Source organism: Typopeltis vanoorti, chromosome 9 (genome assembly GCF_054136105.1).
Source record: "Typopeltis vanoorti isolate ZY-2024b chromosome 9, IOZ_Tvanoo_1.0, whole genome shotgun sequence".
Taxonomy (NCBI): domain Eukaryota; kingdom Metazoa; phylum Arthropoda; class Arachnida; order Uropygi; family Thelyphonidae; genus Typopeltis; species Typopeltis vanoorti.
In genome coordinates this window covers 89,362,920-89,389,963 of record NC_143557.1, presented here as the reverse complement: position 1 = coordinate 89,389,963, position 27,044 = coordinate 89,362,920, and the positions used below count along the sequence as shown (strand labels likewise).

The 27,044-nt window shown below is 37.3% G+C and overlaps 1 protein-coding gene across 1 annotated transcript in view; it reads left to right on the top strand.

Moving 5' to 3' along the window:
- SMC6 (Structural maintenance of chromosomes 6) overlaps positions 1 to 27,044 on the top strand; it is a 594,918-nt gene that overhangs the window by 280,672 nt on the left and 287,202 nt on the right. The window contains exon 15 of the mRNA XM_090398426.1: positions 15,733 to 15,785. Within this exon, the coding sequence (XP_090254552.1) occupies positions 15,733 to 15,785 (53 nt within the window). The remainder of the gene's footprint in view (positions 1 to 15,732; positions 15,786 to 27,044) is intronic.

The window sequence follows — 27,044 nt, the reverse complement described above, 5'->3', positions numbered from 1 at the left end:
CAAAAGCCCAATTCTCTAAGATGAAAAGCATTTTAACAGGAAACCTCAACTTATTTTTGAAAAAAAAATTAGTAAAGACATTGATATGGAGCATTGCACTGTATGGATGTGAAACCTGGATTCTAGGCAGAGAAGATGTAAGAAGATTGGAGGCTTTTGAAATGTGGTACTGGCACCGCATGAACAAAATAAAATGGACAGAAAAAAAAATCAAACAAACAAGTCCTGAGAGAGATAAACGAAACAAGAACTCTAATTAAATCGATCAAAATTAGAAGGGATAGGTGGTTTCGACATATACTTCGACATGATGGACTTGTGAAAAGAATAACTGAAGGCAAAATAGAGGGGAAAAGAAGAAGAGGCAGACCAAGGAAAAGCTTTCTTGACCAAGTCAAAGACAGCATGGGTTTGAGGAGTTACCAGGAGGTTAAGAAGAAAGCTAATGACAGAGTGGAATGGAGGAAATTGCTGCTGAGCTACCAGTCCCAAGACTGATGCAACTGATGATGATGATGATGATCAGGACACAAAATTGGCAGATTTTTCTATGAAGACAGATTTTAATTTCTCCCATGCTTCATCAATCCTCATGACATCATTATTCTTGATAAGTGCTATATCTCTGGTTTTTTTTAACGTTCCTAGATCAAATCATTTTTGTTGATGTTTCTTAAGTATAGCTTTCGGTCTAAGTTTTAACTCTGTCACCAGTAGATTATGATCAGAAGCAATAGCCACGCTAGGATAGGTTTTTGTACTCTTTGTTGAACTTTGAAATCATTGATTAATTAGCAAGTAATCAATTTGATTTCTGACTATATTTGTATTATTACCCTGTGGTGATCAACAAGTACATAAACAAGTAAAAGCCTTTGAGGTGGTAGTTTAAACCATGTCTTTGTGATTTCTGGTTCCTCTTTTGGCAGAATTGAATAAGACGCTCATTCTTATTCCTAGTCCATATTAGTCAACTATATCTCCACTTCTACTTTTCCCAACTTTAGCAATGAAATCGTTCATGATGATGTTAATATCATGTTTCTGTGTATTTTTCATTAGTTCTTTTAGGTTAATTATTATTATCAATGCTTCTCCAGAGTCTAAGGACTCATTGTGAGAGAGAGAGAGAGAGAGAGAGAGATTAGATTAGACACTTACATGTGTGTAAATGCCTATCAGATTTCTCCTTAAGCACATTCACTCAGGATGCATTCACTACAGTCAATGGTATCCCATTCAACACCCTTAAGAAGAAGAAGAACCTGACCTCACATGCTTCCTAACATCACCTCTAACCAGCTTTCAAAGATGACCTTGAATTCTGTCTCCACCATAAGCAGCTAAATCTTGCTTATGCCTGTACAGTAAAATCCCCTTATTAACTTGTATGTTTCTATCATATCTTCTCTCCTCCACCTATTTTTCAAATCTGAAGATCTCATTCTTCTTTCAGCCTGTACTCATATGCACAATTCCATAGGCCACTTCATTATTTTGATTACATACTGATGAATCCTTTAATCTGTCTTTCCCATCTTTTTGGAACCCAGGCAACCATATCTTTGCACAGTAATCCAGATGTGATCTTATTAAAGCCTTGGAAATTGAAAAAAATAACTTCTATATTCATACAGGTTAGTATTTTCTTGAACAGTGTTATTATTTGATAATGACTTTAACCACCTTAGCAGTCTGCCTCCTAAGCTTTAACTCACTCTCCACAATAACTCCAAAATCTATATCTACTACTTCCAATAAATTCCCATTAATATGATATTTTGGTATACATTGTCCTTTGCCCATCGAACCAGACTGTTCAAATCATCCTGCAGAGATTCTGTCAGCTCCATACTTTATTACTCTTCCTAACTTGGCATCATTAGCAAATGATGCCAAGTTAGGAAGAGTAGGCATTATTAGCAAATAATTGGATATCACACTCCAGACTTTACTTAATATTATTAATATGAATATTAAACAACAATAGTCCAAGCACAGAATGCCCTGTGCTACACTACTGGTCACATTCCTCCTTAAGGACTCAACACCTCCATGCATCACTTTCTGTTATCTGTCAGTCAGCTACTCTCCAATTTATGTCATAAGTTTATTCTGCAAACTCATCCCTCTGTAACAGTCCTCCAGTGTGAAATCCTATTTGAATGTCTTGACAAAATCCAAAAGTATTGTGGTATGCTCATTCCACTTAGCCAACTGCTGTCATTCTATTATAGAAGATGAGCAGACTGAAAATCAAGACCTACCTTCAACAAAACCATACCACTCCTTTTTATAAGATCTAGAGTTGTCTATCTACCTCGGATGTAATTCCCAACCAGCCTTTCCAATACCTTCATGACCACACTAAAGATACTAATCGGTCTGTTATTCTTTTCATGAGTCTGTGCTCCACACCGTGCAGTGGAATTATCTTGTGTTTCTTCCTCATATTAAGAATCATGTATGTGCTGAGTCTCATATTGAAATTGATTGCTAACTGTTTTGCACATTCCTTCGGTTCCTATTCTAGTATCCTGCCTAGTCCATCATGAGGAGACCATTCTTATGTAGGATTTGAGTTTTTTTACAGTCAACCTTGTGTTAGCTTGATCTGCAAGTTTAGGTTGTTTTGGACTTGCAGATCAAGTCCAGAATAAAGAAGATAGTTATTATTATTATTTTTTTTTTTGTTTCCCCTCGCATCATTAGAACTTGAGACCATACCTGCTCTGCTACATTATACAGTCATACCCCGACTTAAGTTAAGGAATAAAAAAATCATTAGCTTTTGTGAAGAAATTTTGCATGACATGAAAAAGACATTATGCCGTCATACGAATCTATAGATTTTATGAAACCATTGACTTCGAAATAACTTTCTTTTTTTTTTATGTATGAAAAACTACAATTATGATTACATATCTTAAAAAATATAGGTGTTTTTGTAAACCTTTGGTCCCAATTAACTAATATTTTGTATGTTTGTATGCAAAATTATACCCGAGTTAAGCGAATTCGACTTACGCGCTTTTTGTTGGTCCCACCTACCGCATAACTTCGGGGTATGACTGTACATGTTTTATCTTCATCTTTGCATTGTTTATTTGTTTGTGTTTATATACCAGTTCTAAATTATACTTTTACCCTTGTTACCTAGGTGAAAATTTCATATGAAAGATATCATCATGTCATTTATTATTATTATTATTATTAAGAAAGACCTCCAGGGAGTCGAAGACTCATCGAAGGAGGCCACATGTTACACACACCAACTATCATACTTATTCTTCAATTCATTCACTCCGCTTGCACTCACAACATCCAAAGATAATCCATTCCAATCATGCACCATACTCTGAGAGAAAAATCTAGCCCTCACACCCTTCTTGGCACCCTTCATTCTCTGCTTCCAAGGATGCCTTCTTGTCCTTTCCCCACCCTCTATAAATTGAAAAATTCCATCAATTGAAATCCTGTATGACCCTTTTAGAAGTTTGTAAGTCTCAATCATATCACCCCCCTCTTTCTCCTGTTTGGTAGTGTCTGCAGTCTACAAATTCTCAGTCTGTCTTCGTAATCAGTATTCCAGAATCCTGGTATACTTTTTAACACTGTCCTTTGTACTTTAACACTTTCCAATATATCAGAATTACAACGGAAACCAGGAGACCAGACCTGTGCACAATAGTCCAAGTGAGGTCTTATCAAGGCCTTGTAAAAAGGCAAAATAACATCCTTATCTTTGCATGCAAACATTTATTTCAGCATTGCAATTATCTTTTGAGTTGTATTTGCAATCTTTGCCACATGGTCCTCGAACTTCAACTTCCTGTCTATTAACACTCCAAGATCCCTAGCCTCATCAGTTTCTTCTAGCCTAATCACACCAATATAATACGACATTGGATATCTAATCGTGCTGAAGTGAATGACTTTACATTTACTGACTGACACCCGTTTTCCCATGCCTGCAATTCCAGCCTATTCAAATCATTTTGCAAAGACTGCATATCAGCAGCATTCCTGATTACCCTACCTATCTTTGCATCATCAGCAAATTTGTCGTTTGTCAAATCCTTCCCAATATCATTAATGTACAGATTGAATGACAGTGGACCAAATACTGATCCTTATGGTACACCGCTTGTTACCCTTAAACCTTGCAGACTCAGATCTCCCTTATCCCACTTTCTGATATCTGTCAGTCAGCCATCCTCTTATTTGTTCTAATATTGTATAACCCAAACCCATTTTCTCCAATTTATGCAACAGTCTACCATGCTGTATTCTGTCAAAAGCCTTAGCAAAATCCAAAAGTATCATGGTGTATCCATTCCCCCTTGTTTAGTTCAATGGTGACATTGTTATAGAATGTGAGCAAGTTGCTAAAACATGACCTTCCCTTAGTAAACCCATGTTGTTCATTGTAATATAGAGATTCACTGTCAACCCATTTCTGAATGCAGGCCCTAACCAATTTTTCCAAAATCTTCACCACCACTCCTGACATACTAATTGGTTGATAGTTGGATACATCGGTCTTTGCACCACCCTTGTGCAATGGAATTACAATACATTCCTTCCGTTCCTGCGGAATCTTCCCTGTTCTGAGACTCATATTAAACATCTTGGTCAAAGGAATGGCCAGTTTAGAACACGTGCTGATATTCCATCATTTAAGTATTGTTTAGATGCTTCCCATGCACTGTCGATATTCTTTCCTTCCAGCAGCCGATCCCATTCCACTGAACTCAGTGTACTCCTCAGTTGGTCATAATTTCCTGCTTTGTAGTTCAGCATGTAACCCTTTCTGAATGGAACATTCATAAACTTAGTCACCTCCCAAATGAGTGCTGCATGATCACCGTCACCAACTCGAGGCAGAATAGTTACGTGTTTAACTAAAATGCTCTCTGACACTATAATTAAATCTAACACTCTTTGACTTAGAATTCCTTCTGTCACATGCTGCTTGAGGAAGTTGTCCCACAACAGCTCAATAAATGCATTTTCATTCTTCTCATGAGATTCTACTGCTACCCAATCAATATTTGAATAATTAATGTGTCCCATTATGATTATTCTTTTCGTGCTCATCTTTTCTATTTGGTGATGCATTTCTTCATCACTAGAAACCGACCCACCAGGTTTGTAACACCACCCCACTATGTAATTAGTGTTGTTAGGTTCCACCTCACACCAGATGGCTTTAAACTCACTGCCATATGAAATATTGTTAGTAGTATTACTACAATCATTGGTCTCAACTCTAACTGGATTTAAGTCATCCAATATCATTAGCAGCATGCCCCCTCTTCTCCTATCCTCTCTATCCTTCCTAAAAATACTGTACCCATGACACTCGATACCAGTTAGTAGGTTTGATTCTTATAGCCAGGTCTCGCTAATGCCTACAATGTGAGGTCGCAACATATTGACTAAGGTTACAAACTCTATCCCTTTGTTTTTGATACTCCTAGTTCGTGTACAGACATAATAATGTACCTGTTGGCTCTTTTGTATTGTTTTGTCTGCCTGACACAGTTGAACAACTTGCAAATCTCTATTATTCTCTAATGCCTGACACATGAGACGTCTTTGCACACATATGATGGGTCCGAACCAGACGAACACAAACCCTCCTCAACATTTCCATGACTAAGCCCATTCCCATCATTAACACAGTTATATAACATTCTCGCTCTTACACTCACATTCACACCATTCCTCCCTTTATAATTTAGCTTCCCTGACTCTCTGTGTTAGGTCTCATACCGGTTATTAGTTTTTCTAGACTCATGATACCAAACGCATTCAGGTGTAGGTCATCCCTCTTATACAAATCCAATCTTCCCTCAAACTCACTCCACGCATCCATTCCTTCTACGCAGCCTATGCATTGAATCGTTTGCCATCATAGTAATTCATTTTTATCATAGTGAGGTAAAATTCTGACGATTCTTACTCTTGCCTCTTCCAACAAACCTTTCATACCTTCTCTCATACTGTAGCTTATCACCAGTTAAATCGTTCGTACCTACTACAACTATGATTTTATTTACTTTACTTTCCTGTTTTTGAATTGCGTGTGTTATATTTTTAATTTCACTCCAGGAAAACTCGATGTTATAACTCGCTCATCTATAGCATGTTTTATTATAGTCACCATACGAGATAACTTCTTTCTTTTTACTAACAACGTCACTTACCTGATTTCCATTATTTCCTGACTTACCTGTTTCTTTGCTTTGTTGTTTGTTATTTTCCTGTTCATTTGCTTTTTCTTCCTATACTCATTTAAACGTGTCTCAACTTTTTGCAATTTCTGCATCATTTTGCTGATGATCTGCTTCAACTTCGCTATTTTGATAGTTAGTTCATTTTTGTTAACCTCCTCCATGTGTACAATATCCTCGTTAGCAGAGCTAACCTTGTTCTCGCCTGCAGTGCTGTTTTTTAGCATTACATTTCTTGTTCTTTTTTGGTGCCATTTTAAACGTATACTAAATATTGAAATATCTTAATAAAAATATATGATAAAATACTAAATACACTATAAATCACTAAAATTTACATTAGTATACTAAAAAACATTAATTTTCTAAGGGAAAACAAAATAAAAACAGACAAAAAATCACCAACTTTACAGGAGCACAAATTCGGTGACCAGCCACTATGTATCCTCGTAATTTATCCATTTTTATTTATATTATGCTTGCTTATGTTTTGATTCTTCTCGATAAAATCACCTATATTTGTAAAGTGAAGTTGGAAGTTTCATTTCACAAGTATACAAAACACGATCCAGTTACAAGATGCTACTCTTTCTTTCTCTCTTGGGGGGGGGGGGGGGTGGGGGGGGGGGGGGGTGGGGGGGGGGGGGGGTGGGGGGGGGGGGGGGTGGGGGGGGGGGGGGGTGGGGGGGGGGGGGGGTGGGGGGGGGGGGGGGTGGGGGGGGGGGGGGGTGGGGGGGGGGGGGGGTGGGGGGGGGGGGGGGTGGGGGGGGGGGGGGGTGGGGGGGGGGGGGGGTGGGGGGGGGGGGGGGTGGGGGGGGGGGGGGGTGGGGGGGGGGGGGGGTGGGGGGGGGGGGGGGTGGGGGGGGGGGGGGGTGGGGGGGGGGGGGGGTGGGGGGGGGGGGGGGTGGGGGGGGGGGGGGGTGGGGGGGGGGGGGGGTGGGGGGGGGGGGGGGTGGGGGGGGGGGGGGGTGGGGGGGGGGGGGGGTGGGGGGGGGGGGGGGTGGGGGGGGGGGGGGGTGGGGGGGGGGGGGGGTGGGGGGGGGGGGGGGTGGGGGGGGGGGGGGGTGGGGGGGGGGGGGGGTGGGGGGGGGGGGGGGTGGGGATAGGGAGGTAAGTAGCCCGATCTAATAGAAGAGCATTCAGCTTACCTTTATAGTCCTTTTGGTTAAGTACTACAGTTGCATTTCCTTTATTCGCTTTGGTGATAACTAATTCTTTATTATTTCTCAATTCCTGTAGGGCTTTAAATTCCTTGTTGGATATATTGGTTTTTGGGTGGTTTTGCTATGGAAAGGACACAAGCTACATCCAGTCTTACACTGTTCATCTTCGAGGGTACGAATTTATTTAATTTATATTCGGATCTACGTTGTTTCAATTCCCTAAGCGATTTAGAAATGCATAACCAACGTATAAGCCTGTCTACGAGAATCAACATCATCCACGGAGATACGATCGCACGGAAGGCTCGCCAATATGGTAAAATGAAGTTGAAGCTGTCTAGACAATTAAATCGTCTGACTTTCCTGAAACGCTGCTGGGATAACAAGGTAATCCCGATCTGTGTAAAATCGAAGCACCGTTTTGTTTCGCAAAAAGCGCTCCATGTATACAACCACGCTAGCTACGCGTTACTTCGCGAACAAATCACCGCCATGCGGTTAGGCTTAGCCGAAATTAACGAAGCTATTCGTACCCTCGAAGATGAACTTTCGTGCACTTTGAATCACGAACTGTGGTCAATTTTACATGACATCTCGTGTACCGCCACAGACAAAGAGTTTGAAAAGATGCGAGGCCAACAGATGAAGAAATTCGATAAATTAAAAAAGAATTCTACCATCAATCCAAAACTTGCTACCAACACCGTAATCAACCTTTCTTCAGTCACCCTGAAGCCTGAAGCTCTCAACGTGCTTTCACGTGGCCACAACTTCGCCATTGCTCCCAAAAAAATACCAAGCGAGGATATTATGATCCAGATTGAAAGAGGAATCCGCCACCTTCCACATCAAATCACCAACAGTGTAAGACTGGATGTAGCTTGTGTCCTTTCCATAGCAAAACCACCCAAAACCAATATATCCAACAAGGAATTTAAAGCCCTACAGGAATTGAGAAATAATAAAGAATTAGTTATCACCAAAGAGGATAAAGGAAATGCAACTGTAGTACTTAACCAAAAGGACTACAAAGGTAAGCTGAATGCTCTTCTATTAGATCGGGCTACTTACCTCCCTATCAATTACAATCCCACCAACTCACAAATTAGAAAACTTCACAGCCTCCTTAAGAAAGTCACTTCTTGGCCCGTAGAAGTTACCAACAGATTAAAACCGTTTAACTCTATATCCCCCCGTATTTACGGACTCCCAAAAATACATAAAGAAAATGTGCCATTACGTACCATAGTGGATGGCATTGATTCCCCCACATACAAATTAGGTAAACATTTGGCCAAAGAGCTCACACACTATACTGGCAACACACCGTCACACATAAAAAACTCAGCCCGCTTCAAAGCCAGCATAGAAAACCTTACACTCCAACATACTGACATAATGGTCAGCTTTGACGTGACCTCCTTATTCACAAATGTCCCACTCAAGAAAACTTTAGAGCTAATCCAAGCTAAATTTTCCCCCGATATCTCAGCCCTATTTCAGTTCACAATGAACTCAGGCTATTTCGTTTGGCAGGGAAAATTCTACAAACAAATAGAGGGGACAGCCGTGGGCTCACTACTCTCCTCACCCTTGGCCAATTTCTTTATGGAGACCTTTGAGGAAAAAGCCTTAGCCTCTGCCCCGCAAAAACCAACCATATGGCTTCGCTACGTTGATGATGTGTTCGCTATTTGGCCACATGGCTCTGAAACACTCCTCTCCTTCCTCACACACTTAAACAACCAACACGCCAGAATCAAGTTCACCCTGCAAAAAGAGGAAAACAACTGCCTCCCCTTCCTAGACACACTAGTCACCCGCCAGCCTGATGGAACTTTGGTTTTTCTCAGTTTACAGAAAACCCATCCATACAGGCAGATACATCCACCAACAATCTCCCCCCCCCCCCCCCCTCACAACAATATGGAGTGATAAAAACACTATACAACAGGGCTAAACTAATCTGTTCTAACGACATAGCCCTTAACACTGAACTAAATCACATCCTCAACACTTTCTCAGTCAATGGCTCCCCCCCCCCCCCCAAAAAAATCCAAAAAATATTAAAACCTGCAAACCACAGCCCCCCCCCCCCTCCTCCTCCCCCCTCCACAAAAAAGATTACTCTAAATCCATCACCATTCCCTACATCCGAGGCACCTCAGAAAAAATTACCAAAATTCTAAAAAAACATGACCTCACCTCCTGTTACAGGCCTTACAGAAAATTGGCATCCCTTATCCACTCTACCAAAGACCAACCACTTACCCTAGACCTACCTGGTGTATACCAGGTCCCTTGCAGTTGTAAACTGTCGTACTTTGGCCAAACAGGCAGGACAGCGAATATCAGAATTTCTGAACACAAGGACTACATCCGGTTTTACAAGTATAGCCATTTTGGTCTTACAGACCATGCTCTGGATACTCGCCACAGAATACGGTGGAAGAAAGCAACAATAATACACCGGAGCAAATATAAATTCGAAAGATTATTTATGGAATCAGCCTCTGCCCTAAGAAGCTCTCCAAACCTCAACAAATTTGGTTGTATGTGACTGCCCCAAATTTGGGAGGCATACATCAGCAGACCTTCAGCCCAATGGCCAAGAACGCCTACTTAGCCCGCCAGAGGGCACCATCAGGACTTCTAGGAGAACAATAGCTTCATATCTTCATTCTCAGTTACTGTATTGTTAGTGCCTGTGTGCACCTGCCTTTTTGTAAGTTCCTTTAGAAAATGGCAATGTGACATTGCCGAAATATCGGAAATATCTATTAAAGTATTATTTAATTTATATTCGGATCTACGTTGTTTCAATTCCTTAAGTGATTTAGAAATGCATAACCAACGTATAAGCCTGTCTACGAGAATGCATTGACAGAATCATTCCAGTGTGTTGTTCACATTAACATATATGTATATAACTGCATTACAATTTTTTTATCATTTTCAATTCTTCCTAATTGAAACTTAGTTCTAATTAACTTCCTTTAAAGCTAATTCACAATCTATAATATCCTGCTGGTCATGTATACACAAATTGACAATAAAGTATACCTTGAGTAAGCTTATCTCAATATCAGTTTACATTATCTTATTGTACCCATAAACAGACACTTGATGTACATTCTTGTTCGGAATTATCACTTATATGACTACTTATAATTCGCTTTCAGCACTGACTCTTACATGAATTTTTGTTCACACGAAGGTGCTACCTTTTGCCCTTCTTTCCTTCTGCTGGCTTGTTCTTGATTTCCTGCCCAATTTTTTCATTGTCTGAATCGTCAATTATTCCATACCCTACAGTACTCTTATTGTGGCAACAATGTGCAGCTCTTCCCTTTCGATTTCTGACAGCAGACCCAGCTAGAAGACTCGGAACTTACGATGCTTCTCTTTAGATTACCAACGGTGGACCCAGGTAAGAGATGGTTGAGATCCCTAAAACAAACAATGCTTCTCTTTCGATGACCGACAGCAGACCTATAATGTGATGGAAGACCCACGTAAGAGACGGTGAAACTGTAAATTGTGTGCTACTATTTCTTGCTATTTATAAGCCTGCTTGGTTACTGTACCTTTGATACTGTTATTGTAATTAACAGTGTGTGCTTTCTCTCTCGTAATCTTTCTTGCTTAAACTATTGCGTACTGTGTTTATCTACCTTTCGCACTACGAGTCTTATGCCTATGGATACTAGAAAATTTATTTCATTGAGACTGTGCCACTAATATATTTTAATTGGCATAAAACTTAGTAAAATGGGCTGTTGATTTCTCTCTCTCTTTCTCTAACACAAATTCCTTCAGTAAAACTTTACACAAACAGTCATGGTCTATTTTGCACTTAACTATACGCTTCGGCTATCTCACTTATAATGCACTGTTCCTAAAAAAATATCGGACTTGTGAGCAGGTAGCTCACAAGTCCAATATTTTTTTAGGAACAGAGCATGGTAAAATAAACAATCAGGTGGCACTCTATTGACATATAATTAAAACACATTTATTTACATTAAAAATAAAGTATATTAAATACGCAATAGGAAGGTTACTCTCTCTCTCTCTACTTATCCTTTTGGTATAAAGAAACAAACTTTCTCTTTTCAATATTAAATGACTAAACAGTGTATTTACTCTGATACTTCTCTGCTTAAAAAAATCGAATTGCCAAGACTAATTTACTCATAAAGAGAATAACTAGCTATGGCAAGTTATCTTACAATTAATATTCCAGTTAACAACAATTCAGAGGTCTCTCTTATAGATATTTCTTATCATTCCATCTATGACATATCTCCTAGATTACAAAAAGAATGTTCATTAGAGGTTGGAACACACTTACGCTGACTCTTTGTCACGACACCTTCCAAAGGTCTTGCATCGAAGTCTATGGTTCTTCTTCAGGGGACGTTTCGTTGGGATATTAGCTGTTCTTGGACTGCAATTTTCCCAGTACTCAAAAGCTCAAGCAAGAAGTTTCAGCATACAGGCTTGAAGATTGTTCTGCGGCTTTGGGCTTCAGTTGACTTCCCAATTTTTTTCCCCCTGGCGTGGGTTCACCGTAAAGTCTGTTTCTCTTGGTCAGTATGCTTCTGGTTCTCTGCCTCTGGCTCTCTTCGGTGACAGCACTTTGCCTCTCCTGCTTTGGTAACTGGATCTCGCCTCTGCACTCTCGGCTGCTGGATCTCGCCTCCCACTCTGTCAGCAACTGAACCTTGCCTCTCCTTCTGTCAGCAACTGGACTTCGCCTCCTCTCGACTGCCTCTGGTTCTCTGTTGGAAAATGCCCACGATGTTCGACTCAGTCCTCTTTTATTTTCGCCTTCTCGGCTGGCCAGGCTAAAAAAAAAGATATTAGAATATTCAAAATATCATCAACATCAAATTCCTGATGTATATACCAAGTGGCGTTTAGTGTATTATGATAGTACTACATGAAGAACTTATATCATTACTAATTTCCTATCAACAATTTTCCTCCAGATCAATCTGTTATCTGTCAAGACTCCAACATTATTAGATTTTATATTTTTGTCTTCTAAGGCACTTTTTACTATATCAATCCACCTATATCTTGGTCTTCTTCTGGGTCTTTTTTCCTGCCAAACTGGCAGAGAACTCTTGTTTTGCTAATCTATCCTCTATCATTCTGTTTAAGTGACCATACCACCTGAGATTAGCTCTGCTAACACATTCCTGAATGCTAACAATGTTAATTATTTCTTAATATCCTTGTTTTTAATATGATATTGCCATTGATGCCATCTGTTCACACCTCTAATCTCAGGATTCTCATATTTATAATCTATAGTCTTTGGTCAAGTGTTTTATTTCTAACCCAGTTCTCAGATCCATAAGTTAAAATTGGTTTGAACACTGTTTCGTATACAACTACTTTAGTGTTTTGACTAATTTCTCTCTTATTCCATATAAATTTAGTCAGTTGACTTCCTACCATACTAGCTTTGTTGATTCTGTTGTCTATTTCCATATTTAATTTACCATCTTCACTAAAAATTGTGCCTGAAATGTTTTATGTGTTCTATAGGTTCTCCATTCACAATACAGTTGACATTTTCATTGTCTTTGTCTTGTTATTGCTGACCTTCATACCAAAGTTATTACAAGGTATTAATAATTGTTGAATTAAATAATTCAACAATTATTTAATTTAGTTGAATTTTGCTGACTTGTACTGGATTTATTTAAAAGTATAACATGGTCTGCATAAAGTAAAGAGCTGAGATTAACATCTCCAATTTTGATATCAGGTTTAATACTGCTTTCCTTCATAATGTGATCCATATAGATAATGAATAACAGAGGGGATAATTACATCCTTGCCTGACACTAGATTTGATATCAAATCACCTTCCTGCACTTCCTTCAGCTATGCGCATTTTTATTTTGGAACATTGTGTTAGTAATAACTAGTCCATGTCCTGAGCTGAATTCCAAGAGGTATTTGCCATTATTGTTAGCTTTGCTCTTTTCTCTAAATTGTTCCAAAATATTTCTGTATGTCTGACAATCATTTCCTACTCTGCTATTTAGGTCCTCAACAAGAGGACCAACATTTCTTTTATCATTGCGTCAGTTATTTTCTCTAAAGCCTCAAAAAACTTCTCCACTTCTACCTTAGTAGAACCTTCTGTGGGACCATAGGCAAAAATAAGTGTCATTGTGCAGTTCTCCATTTTGATATTTGTCCACATCACTCTACTTGATGTTGTCTGCCATTCAAGTAGATTAGCCTCATATTTAGTATTGAATACTATAACTACTCCTTTTCCCTGATTGTTATTGCCTGAATATAACATTTTGCATATATTGCTTAGAAAGATTTCACCAGGTTTTGTCTTTTTTGTTTCAGTCACCCATATTATGTCGATCTGGTACTTATCCAGTTCCTCAGTCAGCCTCATTTCTTTGCCATTCAGGCTTCTTATGTTGATAGTATTGATCTTGAACTCTGGTAATGTTGGGTTGCAGTGTGTCAGGATTTGTTCCAGTAGCTGACATTTTGCTGTTCGCCCTGGTTTCCCTGTCAAAAACAACAGGGGCATTGTTTAACCAGGTGGCATCCCAGCTGGTATTTAATTAGTTTTTTTTTTTTTTTTTTTTTTTTTTTTTTTTTTCAGTTTAATATCAAATACAGTAAAACCCCATTTTTACGTTCCCACAATTTACGTTTTCCTGCCATATACATCTTTTTCCGTTGGTCCTGTTGTAAGGCCTATTCTTACAATATATTTTCCCGTCATTAACAACTTGATGTGGACGTTATTTCCCATGATTTGCATTTTTTTCTCGGGTGGCAATACTGATTTTCGAATCGATTTCTGCGGAAATATGTGCATTTCTGTTCCCAGATGGCGTTGCTTTCAGCTGTAAGTTTCGTTTCCGCCATCACGGTGACTTGCACGCTTGAAGTAGTGATGAGCAATACCATGATTTTTCAATCACAGTATGAATTGATATTGCAGAGTTTCTGCTACGTAATTTAGCATGTGAAAGTTGCTTTCAAGTTGCGGTGGTGGATTATCCATGTTAGTAACATGGAGAAAAAAAAAAAAGAAAATGTATTTCGGTAGAAGAAAAGATGGCAATTCTGCGACATGTAGATTGGCATGCCGGAACACGTGTGCATTTAGCAAAAGATCTTGGACTCTCTGTGTCCACTTTGAACACGATAGTAGAAAACAGGTCAAGCATTGAACTCAATGCAAAACAATCTGGGGCCATGTAAAAAAAAAAAAAAAAAAAAAAAAAAAAAAAAACGAAAAGCAAAAAGCAAAAAGAATCAACAATTAAAGATTTTTTAAAATAGATAAATGTAAGTAATTCTATATTCATTTTTTTCAGTTATTAAATTTTGTAATCGAGTAGCATACTCGCAGTAAGGCATCTTTTAGCCTTTTTTTTTATTTTTTTATTTTTTTACATTTCCTGCTATATACACTTTTTTCCATCAGGCCCCTGAAAAGTGTAAAAAAGGGGTTTCATGAAGTTAGATATCTTTCAATATTCATACAGAAATATTCTGAGAAAGTTTGGAGAAAAGAGCAAAGCTAGTAATAAGAATAGAAAGTACCTGCCAGATTTCTTTTCAGAACATGAACTATTTATTGCTTATCATACTCCAACATAAATATGCACACAGATTCACATAGAAAGAGAAGACACAAGAATAAGAAAATTATCATTGAATATGTTATTGTTTATAGCAGTCTATTTATGCTGGTTCAGAATAGAATAGTATATAGAAAATTTGAAATAAGACGTGATCGGCATGTACTTTTGAGCAAAATAAAATTTAATATGTTTCAAAACAGTTGAATTCGAGCAACTTTCGGTTGTGTCGAATTACTGAAAAATGTTTCGATGGTGTTGAAAAAAATGCTTAGAAATCTTAGAGGGAAAACCAAGATCTAGATTGGCTAATGCAGTTAGAAGTGTTTTAGAGATCTGACATTATTGGTTTCCCAGTAGATTACAGATTATTTTGGCAGAAAATTGTACATGGGAAGTTAGTAATAATGTAAACTTTTCGTGTATTTCTCTCATAATAATCTCTTTATATATATATATATCAATCTAAGACTGACTGTAGGAACCATTAAGAAACAATACTATCAAGTCACATTCTTATCAGTTAATTAATATATTTTGCAACACCAGCTTTATAATAATGAGTGAAGGTTAAATGTGTCATTTCCAGATAACTGTCTCCTAAATCCAGGAAATAGACATGAAAGAATTATTCTTGTTCAGGTTGGTGTAGAAATGCCTCACATGATTCTTTGAATACTCTTTCAGATTTAAAGGAACTACGAAGAATAAGTACTGTTTCACACCTTTGTGGCCATGTGGTGAGCAGCAGGCTGTCTGTTTGAATTGCACTGTATGCATTGATGTTTGGTGAATATCTCTTGCGAGAAGCAGATTTCACTGTCCAGTTTGAAATTACCATCCTGTTTATTGTAGGCCTGAAGTGGCTTGAAAATATACTAAGACACTATAGTACTAACATCTTTTTTGTAGATTGGATTACACAGAAAATAACTAAAATAAATAAATAAAATAATACTGTGGTAAGTAATTCATAACACTGTCATGGTATTAATAACACCAGCAGAAAAAATATATAATTAGCTTATTGAACTTACTAATACAGTGAACTCTATTATCCAAGACTGATTTAACCGAGTATACATTATAACCAAATTTCAAATTGCAAAAGCACCTAGTTACTTGTTTTCCCACCAGAGAGGTACACTAGGTTCTGCTACTGGTTGTATTTTGTTTGTTTTGTGTATGTATACTGTTTAAGGACAAATTAATAATTGCAACTCTTTGTGTTTTTCTTTTAAGTATTATTTTAATATGATTTGTTTTTAATTTTCATTGTTATGTTAGAAGTCTTCAAATTAAATATATTAAAATAAGTTCTGTGGCACAAAGACAAATGTGAAATATTTTCTATTTCATATATCAACCTCAATTAACTATTCTCATTACTTTTCTCTTTTTAGCATGGTAGAGTTGTTTTATTTTCAAAGTTACTTCGAAAATAAAATTTGCTGCTGTTCCACTTTTGAAGATGATACTCTGTAAATATCATGCTGTCCTAAATAAATCTTTGAAAAACACCAGTGATGTGATTTACATTCACTGAAAATTGTTTATGCCCCTTATTATGCCAATTGTAAAAGACAATATGTTTATTTAGAGTGCAGAGAAATAAGCTTTAGTCAAGCATTATATTTTGTGTGTGTGTGTGTGCGCGTGCATGTTGCCTGTTTTCTTTTATTGCTATATAAAGATTTTGATATGAATTTAAACTTCTCGTGACATTAATAAAAATTGACAATGAAAGATGTATGTGTGTGTTTATACCTATAAAATATAAAAAGGAGTAAAATCTATAATAAACTTCCATAGCATCATTAATGGGTGCTTCAGGGTCAAAGCTGTATAACCGAGAGAAGACGTCCACATAACCTTTAAAGGAATGCGGAGAACCGACCAGAGCTTCTGACCTAATGTCCAAACCTCGCCTTCTCGTGGTGCACCCTGTTGGGTATCTGCCTGGATACTGAATGAACGAGGATGGGCTGGCAATTTGGGATTTAGCCAACCAAATTGTATTCTTATTGGCTTAAACCAAAATACAAAATCATGGTACAACATGACAAAGTTCCTGCCGGCTGGGCCGTCACCCGGTTAAACGAGGCCCCTGTTGTTTTTGCCAGGGAACCAGAGCGAAAAGTCAGGTACTGGAACAAATCTGAAAACACATCCCAAACCAACATCACCAGAGTTAAAGATTGGTACTATCAACATAAGAAGCCTGAATGGCAAAGAAGCATTCTTTGCCATTCAGGCAAAGAATGGAGTTAGCTGAGGAATTAGATAAGTACCAGATCAACATAATAGGGGTGACTGAAACAAAAAAGACAAAAACTGGTGAGATCTTTCTGAACAATTAATACAAAATGTTACATTCAGGTAATGATAATCAAGGAAAAGAAGGAGTAGCCATAGTATTCAACACTAAATACGAGGCTAATCTTCTTGAATAGCAAGAAGTCTCAAGTAGAGTGATGTGGGCAAATATGAGAATGGGGAACTGGACAATGAGACTTATTTGTGCCTATTGTCCCACAGAAGATTCTACTAAGGAAGTGGAGGAATTTTTTGAAGCTTTAGAGAAAGCAACTGACACAATGAAAAAGGAAAAGTTAGTCCTTGTTGTGGATCTAAATAGCAAAGTAGGAAATGATTGTCAGACATACAAAAATATTTTGGGAAAATTTGGAAAAAAGAGCAAAGCTAATAATAATGGCAAATACCTGTTGGATTTCTGCTCGGGACATGGGCTGGTTATTACTTACATTATGTTCCAACATAAAAATGTGCACAAATTCACATGGAGAGAAGAGGCAAGGAATTAGTCAAGTCTCATTGACTATGTTATTGTTGATAGTGATGTTTTCTCCCTGCAGGATACCAGAGTGTACAGAGGATTTGAAATTGGAAGTTATCACTATTTAGTCTTGAGCAGGATAAAATTGAATTTCATATTGAAAAGAATAACATGTAAGAAAGTTTTAAAGCAAATAAAAGTTGAGCAGCTCTCAGATGTGAACTGTAGACTAAAATACACAAAGATTATTGAAGAAAAAATAAAATAGTTTGAGAACAGGAACCAAATCTTGAAGATTCAGTGGCAAGCCTTGAAGAAAACCTGATTGATTCAGCCAGAGAGGCATGTGGTGAGGTTGTCTGCAAAGATAGAAAAATCAGAACTCCATGGTGAACACAGGATGTTAAAGAGGCAGTGAAGGAAAAGACGAAAGCATATCAAAAGTTCCTGGCAATAAGTCAGCTTGTGCTCTTAGAGAATACAGAGACAAAAGTAATAAAACTAAACAAAAGTCATGAGAGGACTTTGGCAAGAACATAGAAAATAAATATCAAGAATGTGGCGAAATATTCTGAAGGATGTTGAAGAAGCTTAGAATGGAGGAAAGAGTGCTGGAAAAGGAGTTAGAGATGATAAAGGTGACATGAAAATGGGAGAAAAAGATATCCTTGAAGTATGGAGTAATTACTTCGAACATTTGCTAAATGAAACAAGCAGTGATGGCACAGTGGTAAAAATCACACAACAGGCATACAGTCAGGAATACATATCCATACTTGAAGTAGAAAAAGCCATCAAAGGCTTGAAATGTGGAAAGGCAGCAGGAGTAGATGATATTCAACCAGAAATGCTGAAGTATAGCAGTATAAAAGTCTTACAGTAGCTGCACTGCATAGTTCAGAAGGCCTGGACAGAGGGATGAATTCCCGATGATTGGAGTAGAGCTCTCATAGTACCTATATATAAAAAATGAAATAAAACTAAATGTGAGAATTACAGAGGTATTTCCCTACGAGTGTTCCTGGTAAGATTTATACAAGTATACTCGAGAAAAGGTTGAGAAGGATTGTGGAAGAAATGCTTGGTGAAGAAGAATCTGTATTCAGGCCAAATAGAGGCTGTCAGGATCAGATCTTCACTTTACTACAAATAACTGGGAAATCATGGGGATATAACAAGGATCTATTTAAGTTTTGTAGATCTGAAAAAGGCATATGACAAGGTGCCAAAAGAGAAGCTATTCATTATGCTACAGTTATATAGTGTCTACTGGGCATTATATCAAGCAATACTTGGTCTTTATTTTAGTTGTAATCAGTGTTCCGTCTAAGCTGTGTGCATGTGCACACGTACACGTTTTACAACTAGCGCACAAGGCAAAAAAATATGTGCACGCATAGATGAAATTAAAATTTATTAATTGAAGAAGTGCCACCTAAACATTAACCTATAAATTCTTTAAAAAATAAGGTAACTCGGCAACACTCTAGCCTATAACCTCGCATTTTTTATTACATTCTCGAAGTTGCACAAAACTTATAAATTATTAACAATACCCTATTTGAGGCTAGCGATTTGATGCCAAAGTGAAAGGGGTGTGGCTTAAATGTGTAATTTTTAATTAGCATATAGAATGGCACGTGGTTTGTTTACATCTCCTGACTCATGGAAAATTCCCAAACATGATTGGCTGATCAAATTAATTCAAGATCATGACGAATTAAAACAAGGGTTTCATAATTTTAATAAAAATAATTAAATACTTTTAAAAACTTAAATTAGAGGACAATTAAAAATATTGTAGCGTTTCAAAATTCTCTAATTTTAAAAGGAATTTTAAAATAGTAGACTAAGTAATAACATTTGTGTACATGCATTGAGATACAACCAAGTTAATTAAATCTGGCCTCTAGGCATATCTTTTAGCTCTTGTGTTGCCATCGGCGATGTTTAGTGTTTGTTCAGCTTTTGCCTTGCCAAGTTATTCAGTGAATAGTGTACATTTGTAAATTTATAAAAACAATAAAAAACATTCCTCAAATAACAAAATTGCAAAAAACTGATGCACCATGTCAAATTCAAAGGAGACAAAAGGTCATCTTCATCAAATTCCTGCCATGTAACCTCAAGGGGGGTGTACAGGATATGATAGTACTACATGAAAAATTTACATCATTACTAACTTCTTATCTACAATTTTCCTCCAAATCAGTAAGCAAAAGGTGTGAAGCGAAAACGAACTGCTAGCTGCTTTAAAAGTGAATGGCTGGATGAAATAGTGAAAACTGCTACGCCAAAAGCTCATGAGTTGATAAACATTCAGCTGCGTGAAATATTTATGTATGATGCTACAATTGGTGTTGTTTGTATTTATTGTCGTGATGCAAAGGTTTCTGGGGATTTTGCTAATGGGAAGAAGTTTGATGTCACTTGGAAGGCAACAAAATTGTTTATTGCCAGCTACAGGAGTACTGTGTATGCTATGTGAAAGTTCAGATGACTGAGAGAGAAAACGATCAAACCCAGAGCAGATTAAAGTTCTTATTGACAGTGTCTTATTAGTTGTTAAGATGAATAACTCTTTACTTTCAGTTCAACATATTAATGAACATATGGAAAAGTATGTTCACCTCCCAGATAGCTGGCGAAGCAAAAATTATGCATTTGAATTTCTGGAAACAATCAATTTAATTGTTGAAAATGTTTGAGCAAATTGCATCTGCAAATTTCCACACCTTAACCATTGATGAAAGCACTGATATAACTGTTAACAAATATCTCATTCTCTATTTTAAGTTTAGACCTAAAAATTGTAATGAATATAAAACATATTTTGGCGGAATAATTCAGTTGCAGGCATGTGATGCCTCCTCCAAAAAATTGTAATGTTTACCTCTGATGGAGCCACAGTGATGCTGGGCAAAGTTAATGGTGTTGCTGCAAAACTTAAATTAGAAGTTCCACATCTTGTCCAGCAACACTGTGTAGCTCACCATGAGGATCTGTGATACGTGAAAGGAAATTAAACTAATCAGAGATATTGATACATTAACAGTGTACACACTCTTTTCTCCTTCCACAGTGAAAAGACGTGAATTTAAAGAAATTGTCGAGGCATCTGAAAATGAAGCTATTGCCTTCAGACCACTCAATGAAGTGCAGTGGCTATCCAGACATTTTGCATTACAGGCAATAATAAGAAACTATGAGGGACTGATCAAATATTTTGAAAAAAAGACAAATCAAATGATCCCGTGTTTAATTATTGTTACAATAAATTAACTAACGTGACTTTCAAAGTAGCTGTTAATGTTTTAAGTGATGTTTTTGAAGAAATGGCTTCCCTGTGCAAAATCTTACAACACTAGACAGTCATCATTTTGCCAGAGAGAATATTAACAAAATCAGGAATCAGTATTTAGAAGGTGATGCTTGTTGGAGTGACAGAGTAAATGCTTTACTTAAACAAGAAGAGACTGAACTATTAGATACTAGGCCCCCTGTTAAATTTTATAAATTGTTTATGTCCACATTTAGAGGACAGATTCCCTGAGAATGAGATACAAGAATGGTCAGCGTTTGATATCTCCTCTATTTCACATCGTGATTTCTCATTTGGTAGTAAACATGTTAATGCCCTTTGCCTTAAATATCATGATTTTCTGGATGATACTACAGAAATAATTAATCAGTTTAATGATTTCAAATTTTCTGTACAAGAAAAAATTAAATGCAAAATGATATCAAATTTTACACAAATGGTTGTATTTGCTCTTCAAAATGAGCAGTTTTGTGATTTGGCAAAGTTGATGGATATTGGAGGAACCTTCCTTGCATCTAGTGCAGACTGTGAGCAAGGTTTTAGTCTAATGAATCAAATAAAAAACCAACTTAGAAACCGTTTAGGAGAATGTCATTTGGATATGCGAATGAGAGTAAAAAGTTACCAATTATATGGAAATTCGATTACTTTAGTGTGTGTATAAAGAGTGGGTGAATGCCAAAGACAGAAGAGAGAAAAAATAAAGAGATAGAAACTAGAACTAAACAAGATGAGAATTAGTAACGGACTTATTATGAATGTTTAACAAGGTGAGAATTAGTAATGGGAATATTTTATTATGTATGTTTAGAGTTATTTGCAAAGTTAGAAAATTTAATTAAAGGCAATCAGTCACTAGTGTTATCTTTTTTTTTTACTTTATTTCTTATCAGATTAATATTAAATACATATAAAATATTTATGTTAGCTCTGTGATTGATGTCACACAACTTACTTGGTGATGGTAATAATACACACACTTAGAATCCTATCTAGTACAGTTGATATTGTGTTGGCCTCGCATGTGCAAAGTCCCCGGATCGAGTCCTGCCCAAGGCTTGTGAATCGTGATTTCCAACTGTTTACTGGGGAGGCGACTGCCGTGTGTGTGTGGGGAAGAACACAGTGGGGAGTTGGGGTGACCTGGCTGACGTCCCATTGACACCAGAAGGTAAAGAGTGAACTAAAATCTTTTAACTTTTTTGCTTAAACGATTAGTATGGTGACTCATATGGGTGTGCACATACTTTTCAAAAGAAGGCAAATTTTGCACACACGCAAATTTATGTGCATACTCAACAGCAAAAAATTAGAGGGAACATTGGTTGTAATTCAGTTAGAATTGAAGGAAGTACAGGAAGATGGTCTGATGTTAAATCTGGTGTCAGACAAGGATGCTATTCATCCTGTTATCCTGAGATAATACTGTTATTCAGTATCTATATGGATCACATTACGAAGGAAAGCGGTATTAAACTTGATATCAAAATTGAAGATGTTAATGTCAGCTCTTTGCTTTATGCGGACGATGTTATACTTCTAAATAAATCTGCTACAAGTCTGCAAGATTCCCTGATAAAATTGAATAACTGTTGTAATAGATATGGTATGAAGGTCAGCAATAAAAAGACAAAGACAACGAAAATAGGCAGAATTGTTGAAAATATTAACTGCATTGTGAACGGAGAACCTGTGGAACAAGTAAAACATTTCAGCTGCTCAGGTACGATTTTGAGTGAAGATGGTAAATTAAATATGGAAATAGAAGCAGAATCAATAAAGCTGGTATGGTTGGAAATCAACTGAATAAATTCATATGGAATAAGAGAGAAATTAGTTGGAACCCTAAATTAGCTCTATACAAGACAGTGTTCAAACCATTTTTGACTTATGGATCTGAGAGCTGAGTCAGAAGTAAAACACTTGACCAAAGACTAGAGACCGCATATATGAGAGTCCTGAGAAAGGTTAGATGCATGAACAGATGGCATCAGTGGCAATATCATATTAAAAACAAGGATATTAGGACAGAACTTGACATTGTCAGCATCTAGGAAGGTGTTAGCAGTGCTAATCTCAGGTGGTATGGTCACTTAAACGGAATGGGAGAGGAAAGATTACCAAAACAAGTGTTCTCTGCGAGATTGGCAAGAAAACTACCCAGAGGAAGACCAAGATATAGCTGAATTAGTACGGTACAAAGTGTCTTAGACAATAGAAATATAAGATCTGATAGTGTTGGTGTCTTGACAAGTAACACTGATTTATAGGAAAATTGTAGGTAGGAAGTTATTAATGATGTAAATTTTTCATGTAGTACTAGCATATCCCGTGCACCCCTTGAGGGTACATGGCAGGAATTTGATGATGATATCATTAATACCAATATAATTTCTGACATAATTTTGCTCCATAAATACCATAAATAAATAAATAAATGCCATACAAATTTAATATCACAAATGTTTAGGGACTTTTCATTCTGCATATTCCTCCATCTTTTTCTTGATGTATCTCCTTCACGCTGAATGCATTATTTTCTTTTCTCTTTTCTTTCACTTGTTTACAGGACATGTTTCAAAAATCACTCAGGTGGAAATAATGTATTTTGATTATATTAGGGAGGCGGGGTGGGGGCTTATTAATTCAATTGCTTTGTTCTACTATTATTATTTGTAAGATCTTTATATCTTCATTTTTCAGACAAAATGGCATTGTATTACTAAGGCAGTGCATTGTTACCATTTTTATTAATTATTACCTTTTTTTTTTTAATACCACTTTCAATATATTAAAAAAAAAGGAGAGGGCCTGGTATTGATGGTATTCCTCCAGTTGTACTAAATGCTTGTGCTCCAGAACTAACACCCATCTTGTGTCACCTCTTCAAGCTGTCATACTCACATGATATCTACCCAACCACTTTGTAGTAAGATATTTCAGCCCATTTCCAGAAAAGGAAACAAAAATTGACCATCAAATTATTTTCCTATTGCTCTGACTTCAATCCTCTCCAAAATTAACATAAAAAAAAAAATCATCAACAGCGTCACTACTTGGAGGAAACTTGCCAGTTATAAGGGAGTTATTTTTTTTAATACATTGGATGGGAAAGAACTACTGGTCATTCACGGAATTTGAATAGCAGTTCGGTAGGTGGAGGAAGCATACATTTCTCAAGGTGAGTGGAATGTTGCCAGGGGAAGTGGTATGGGGTTCAGCCAGCATCATTAATTAGATTAAGACATATGACAGGCATTATATCAGCTACACTGGTCATCCCTGAAAATTGTACTTTAAGAATTAAGTGTAAATAATTGATGTAAATAGCTGATATTATGTAGAGTAGAAGCCTCATGATGATATTGGACCCCAGATATAAAGGGTGTCCCAAAATTCATGCAAGAAGTAATTTTGATAGAAAACACGGGTTTTTAATTAAAAATTGTAATTTCTTATTCATTCATAAAGTATACAGTATAGGATTATGCATGGAATAGCATATCGGGTAAATAGCCTCCACGGCTTTGCTGGCACATATGTACTCTTTTGTGGAAATTTTCCATGACCATTTTGCATAAATGTGCTGAATTTCGTTGATACAGCGCTCAATTTCCTCCTTCAAGACGTGGGTGGTCGTGGGCTTTTTGTCATAAACCTTAGACTTCAAAAAACCCCAAAGAAAAAAGTCCAACGGCGTTAAGTCACACGATCTGGGCGCCAATTCTGATCGCCAAAACTGGAAATTACATGACCAGGAAATGACTCATGCAGTGATTGAATCGTTTCTCGGGCTGTATGGCATGTGGCACTGTCTTGTTGAAACCACATGTCGTCCACATCCATATCTTGCAATTTAGGCACAAAAAACTGGATTATCATGTCGCAATAGCGAGCACTATTAACTGTTATTGCCTTACCAGCCGCATTTTCAAAGAATAATGGACCGATAATGCCTCCAGCCCAAAATCCGCACCAAACAGTGACACGTTGTGTATGCATTTGTTTCTCAACAATCACTCATGGATTTTTCGAACCCCAAATGCGACAATTTTGTCGATTAACGAACCCATCAAGATGAAAATGAGCCTCATCGTTGAAGATGATTTTGTTCGAAAAATAAGCATCCACTTGTTGTTGTTGTTCCATAATCCATTCAACGAACTCTCTTCGCTGTGTGTGGTCAGTAGGCTTCAGTTCTTGAGTCAATTGAACTTTGTAAGCATAAAGATGCAAATCGTTCATGAGAATACGCTGTAGAGAGCTTCTCGAAATGCGCAATTCAAGACCACGGTGCCGAATTGATGTTCCTGGACTCAGCAACACTCTCACGAACTGCTTCGATGTTTTCTGTTGAACGACTTGTTGAAGGACGGCCAGAGTGTATAAGATCACTAATTGATCCAGTTTCCTTGAATTTTTTAATTAATCTTTTTACAGTTGATGAAGTTAAATCACTATTCCGACCATATTTTGTACAAGAATTGCGAACTGTAGCTGCCAAACCTTCATTATTTTTAAAATATTGCTCAACAATGAAAATGCGGTGCTCTTTCGTGTATCACTCCATTTTTAATAACCCTGAACTGTCAGCTGTCACGCGGTCTTTTTTTTCTCGTTGGCAACACTTTACCGCACAAATGGCGCTAAATTTAAATCTTGCGTGAATTTTGGGACACCCTGTATATATATAATTAAAGAAATTTAATGAGCAGAAGCCGAGAAATACTGAAATAGAAAAAACCACTTATTATTTGAATGTGCAACTAATTTAATCTTCTTAGAGAAGTTATAACTTAGGTTAGTATTAAGGTGGACTAGATTGAGGACAATTTCTGTTGATTCAAAAATTCTTCTCTCTTCTCCATTTATCCTATCTAACTTTTTGGAGACCGTGTGGGCAATTCAATCTCCACTGGTAGCCAATCAGGGAGATAGCCGGCCCAAGGCTATCACTGATTCATCGGTATGCAGTGAAGAAGGTGGCAAGCTAGTGCCGCCATCTCGTGGTCCCTAACAATATTTTTAATGTCTGAAAATAGTGTGGATTCGACAGTCGATTTTCTTGAGTTTACGGGACGAAAAACCAGAGTTTCCGGGAGAAAAAATCTGCTGGCCCATGCCAGAGATCGACTGACTCGGGAACCGGTTGAAAAAAGGCTTAGAAAAATTTCCTCTAGTTGACGACTAGATTTGAACCACCAAATCCTTTCTTTGTACGGTCAAACACCGTAGAGTGCAAACGCCACATCTACTGAGCTACACAGGCTCTAAAAATGTGTGTGTGTGTGTGTGTGTGTGTGTGTGTGTGTGTGTGTGTGTGTGTGTGTGTGTGTGTGTGTGTGTTAGAAATAACTTATATAACTATAGTCGAATGATAAAATAAAAAAGCCATTTATTACTAAAAAGACACTGTTAATTTCTTCTTGCTAGAAGACTTCGTTGCATTCATAATGTAGAAATGAAAAAAAATCAGAAGACAATTAAATAAACATATGCATTGTTGTGCTTATGACTCGTGTACACCATAGCTAAACAATGGAGGAGTAATCAGAAAACGAAACCATCTTCAAAAATTATGGAAACAACTGCCTTGTTAGATTAAAACTGAAGTTTTAATCTAACAAGTTTAATATAAACCAAAATAATCACTCGATGTTTCAATCTTCACATTAAGGTCCTGGACTACATACATATATATATACAAAGAAACACACTGCAGTACATTCTGCATGGTATGCTGAAGTTACGTTGATTTAGTCAACTGTTAAAACTACTGGCCTGACCTCATGGCATCTAAATCAGTCGTGTATATTCCATTCCATTATTCTCCAGTTTATGCAACAGCCGTTCATGTGATATTCTATTCTATTGAATGCC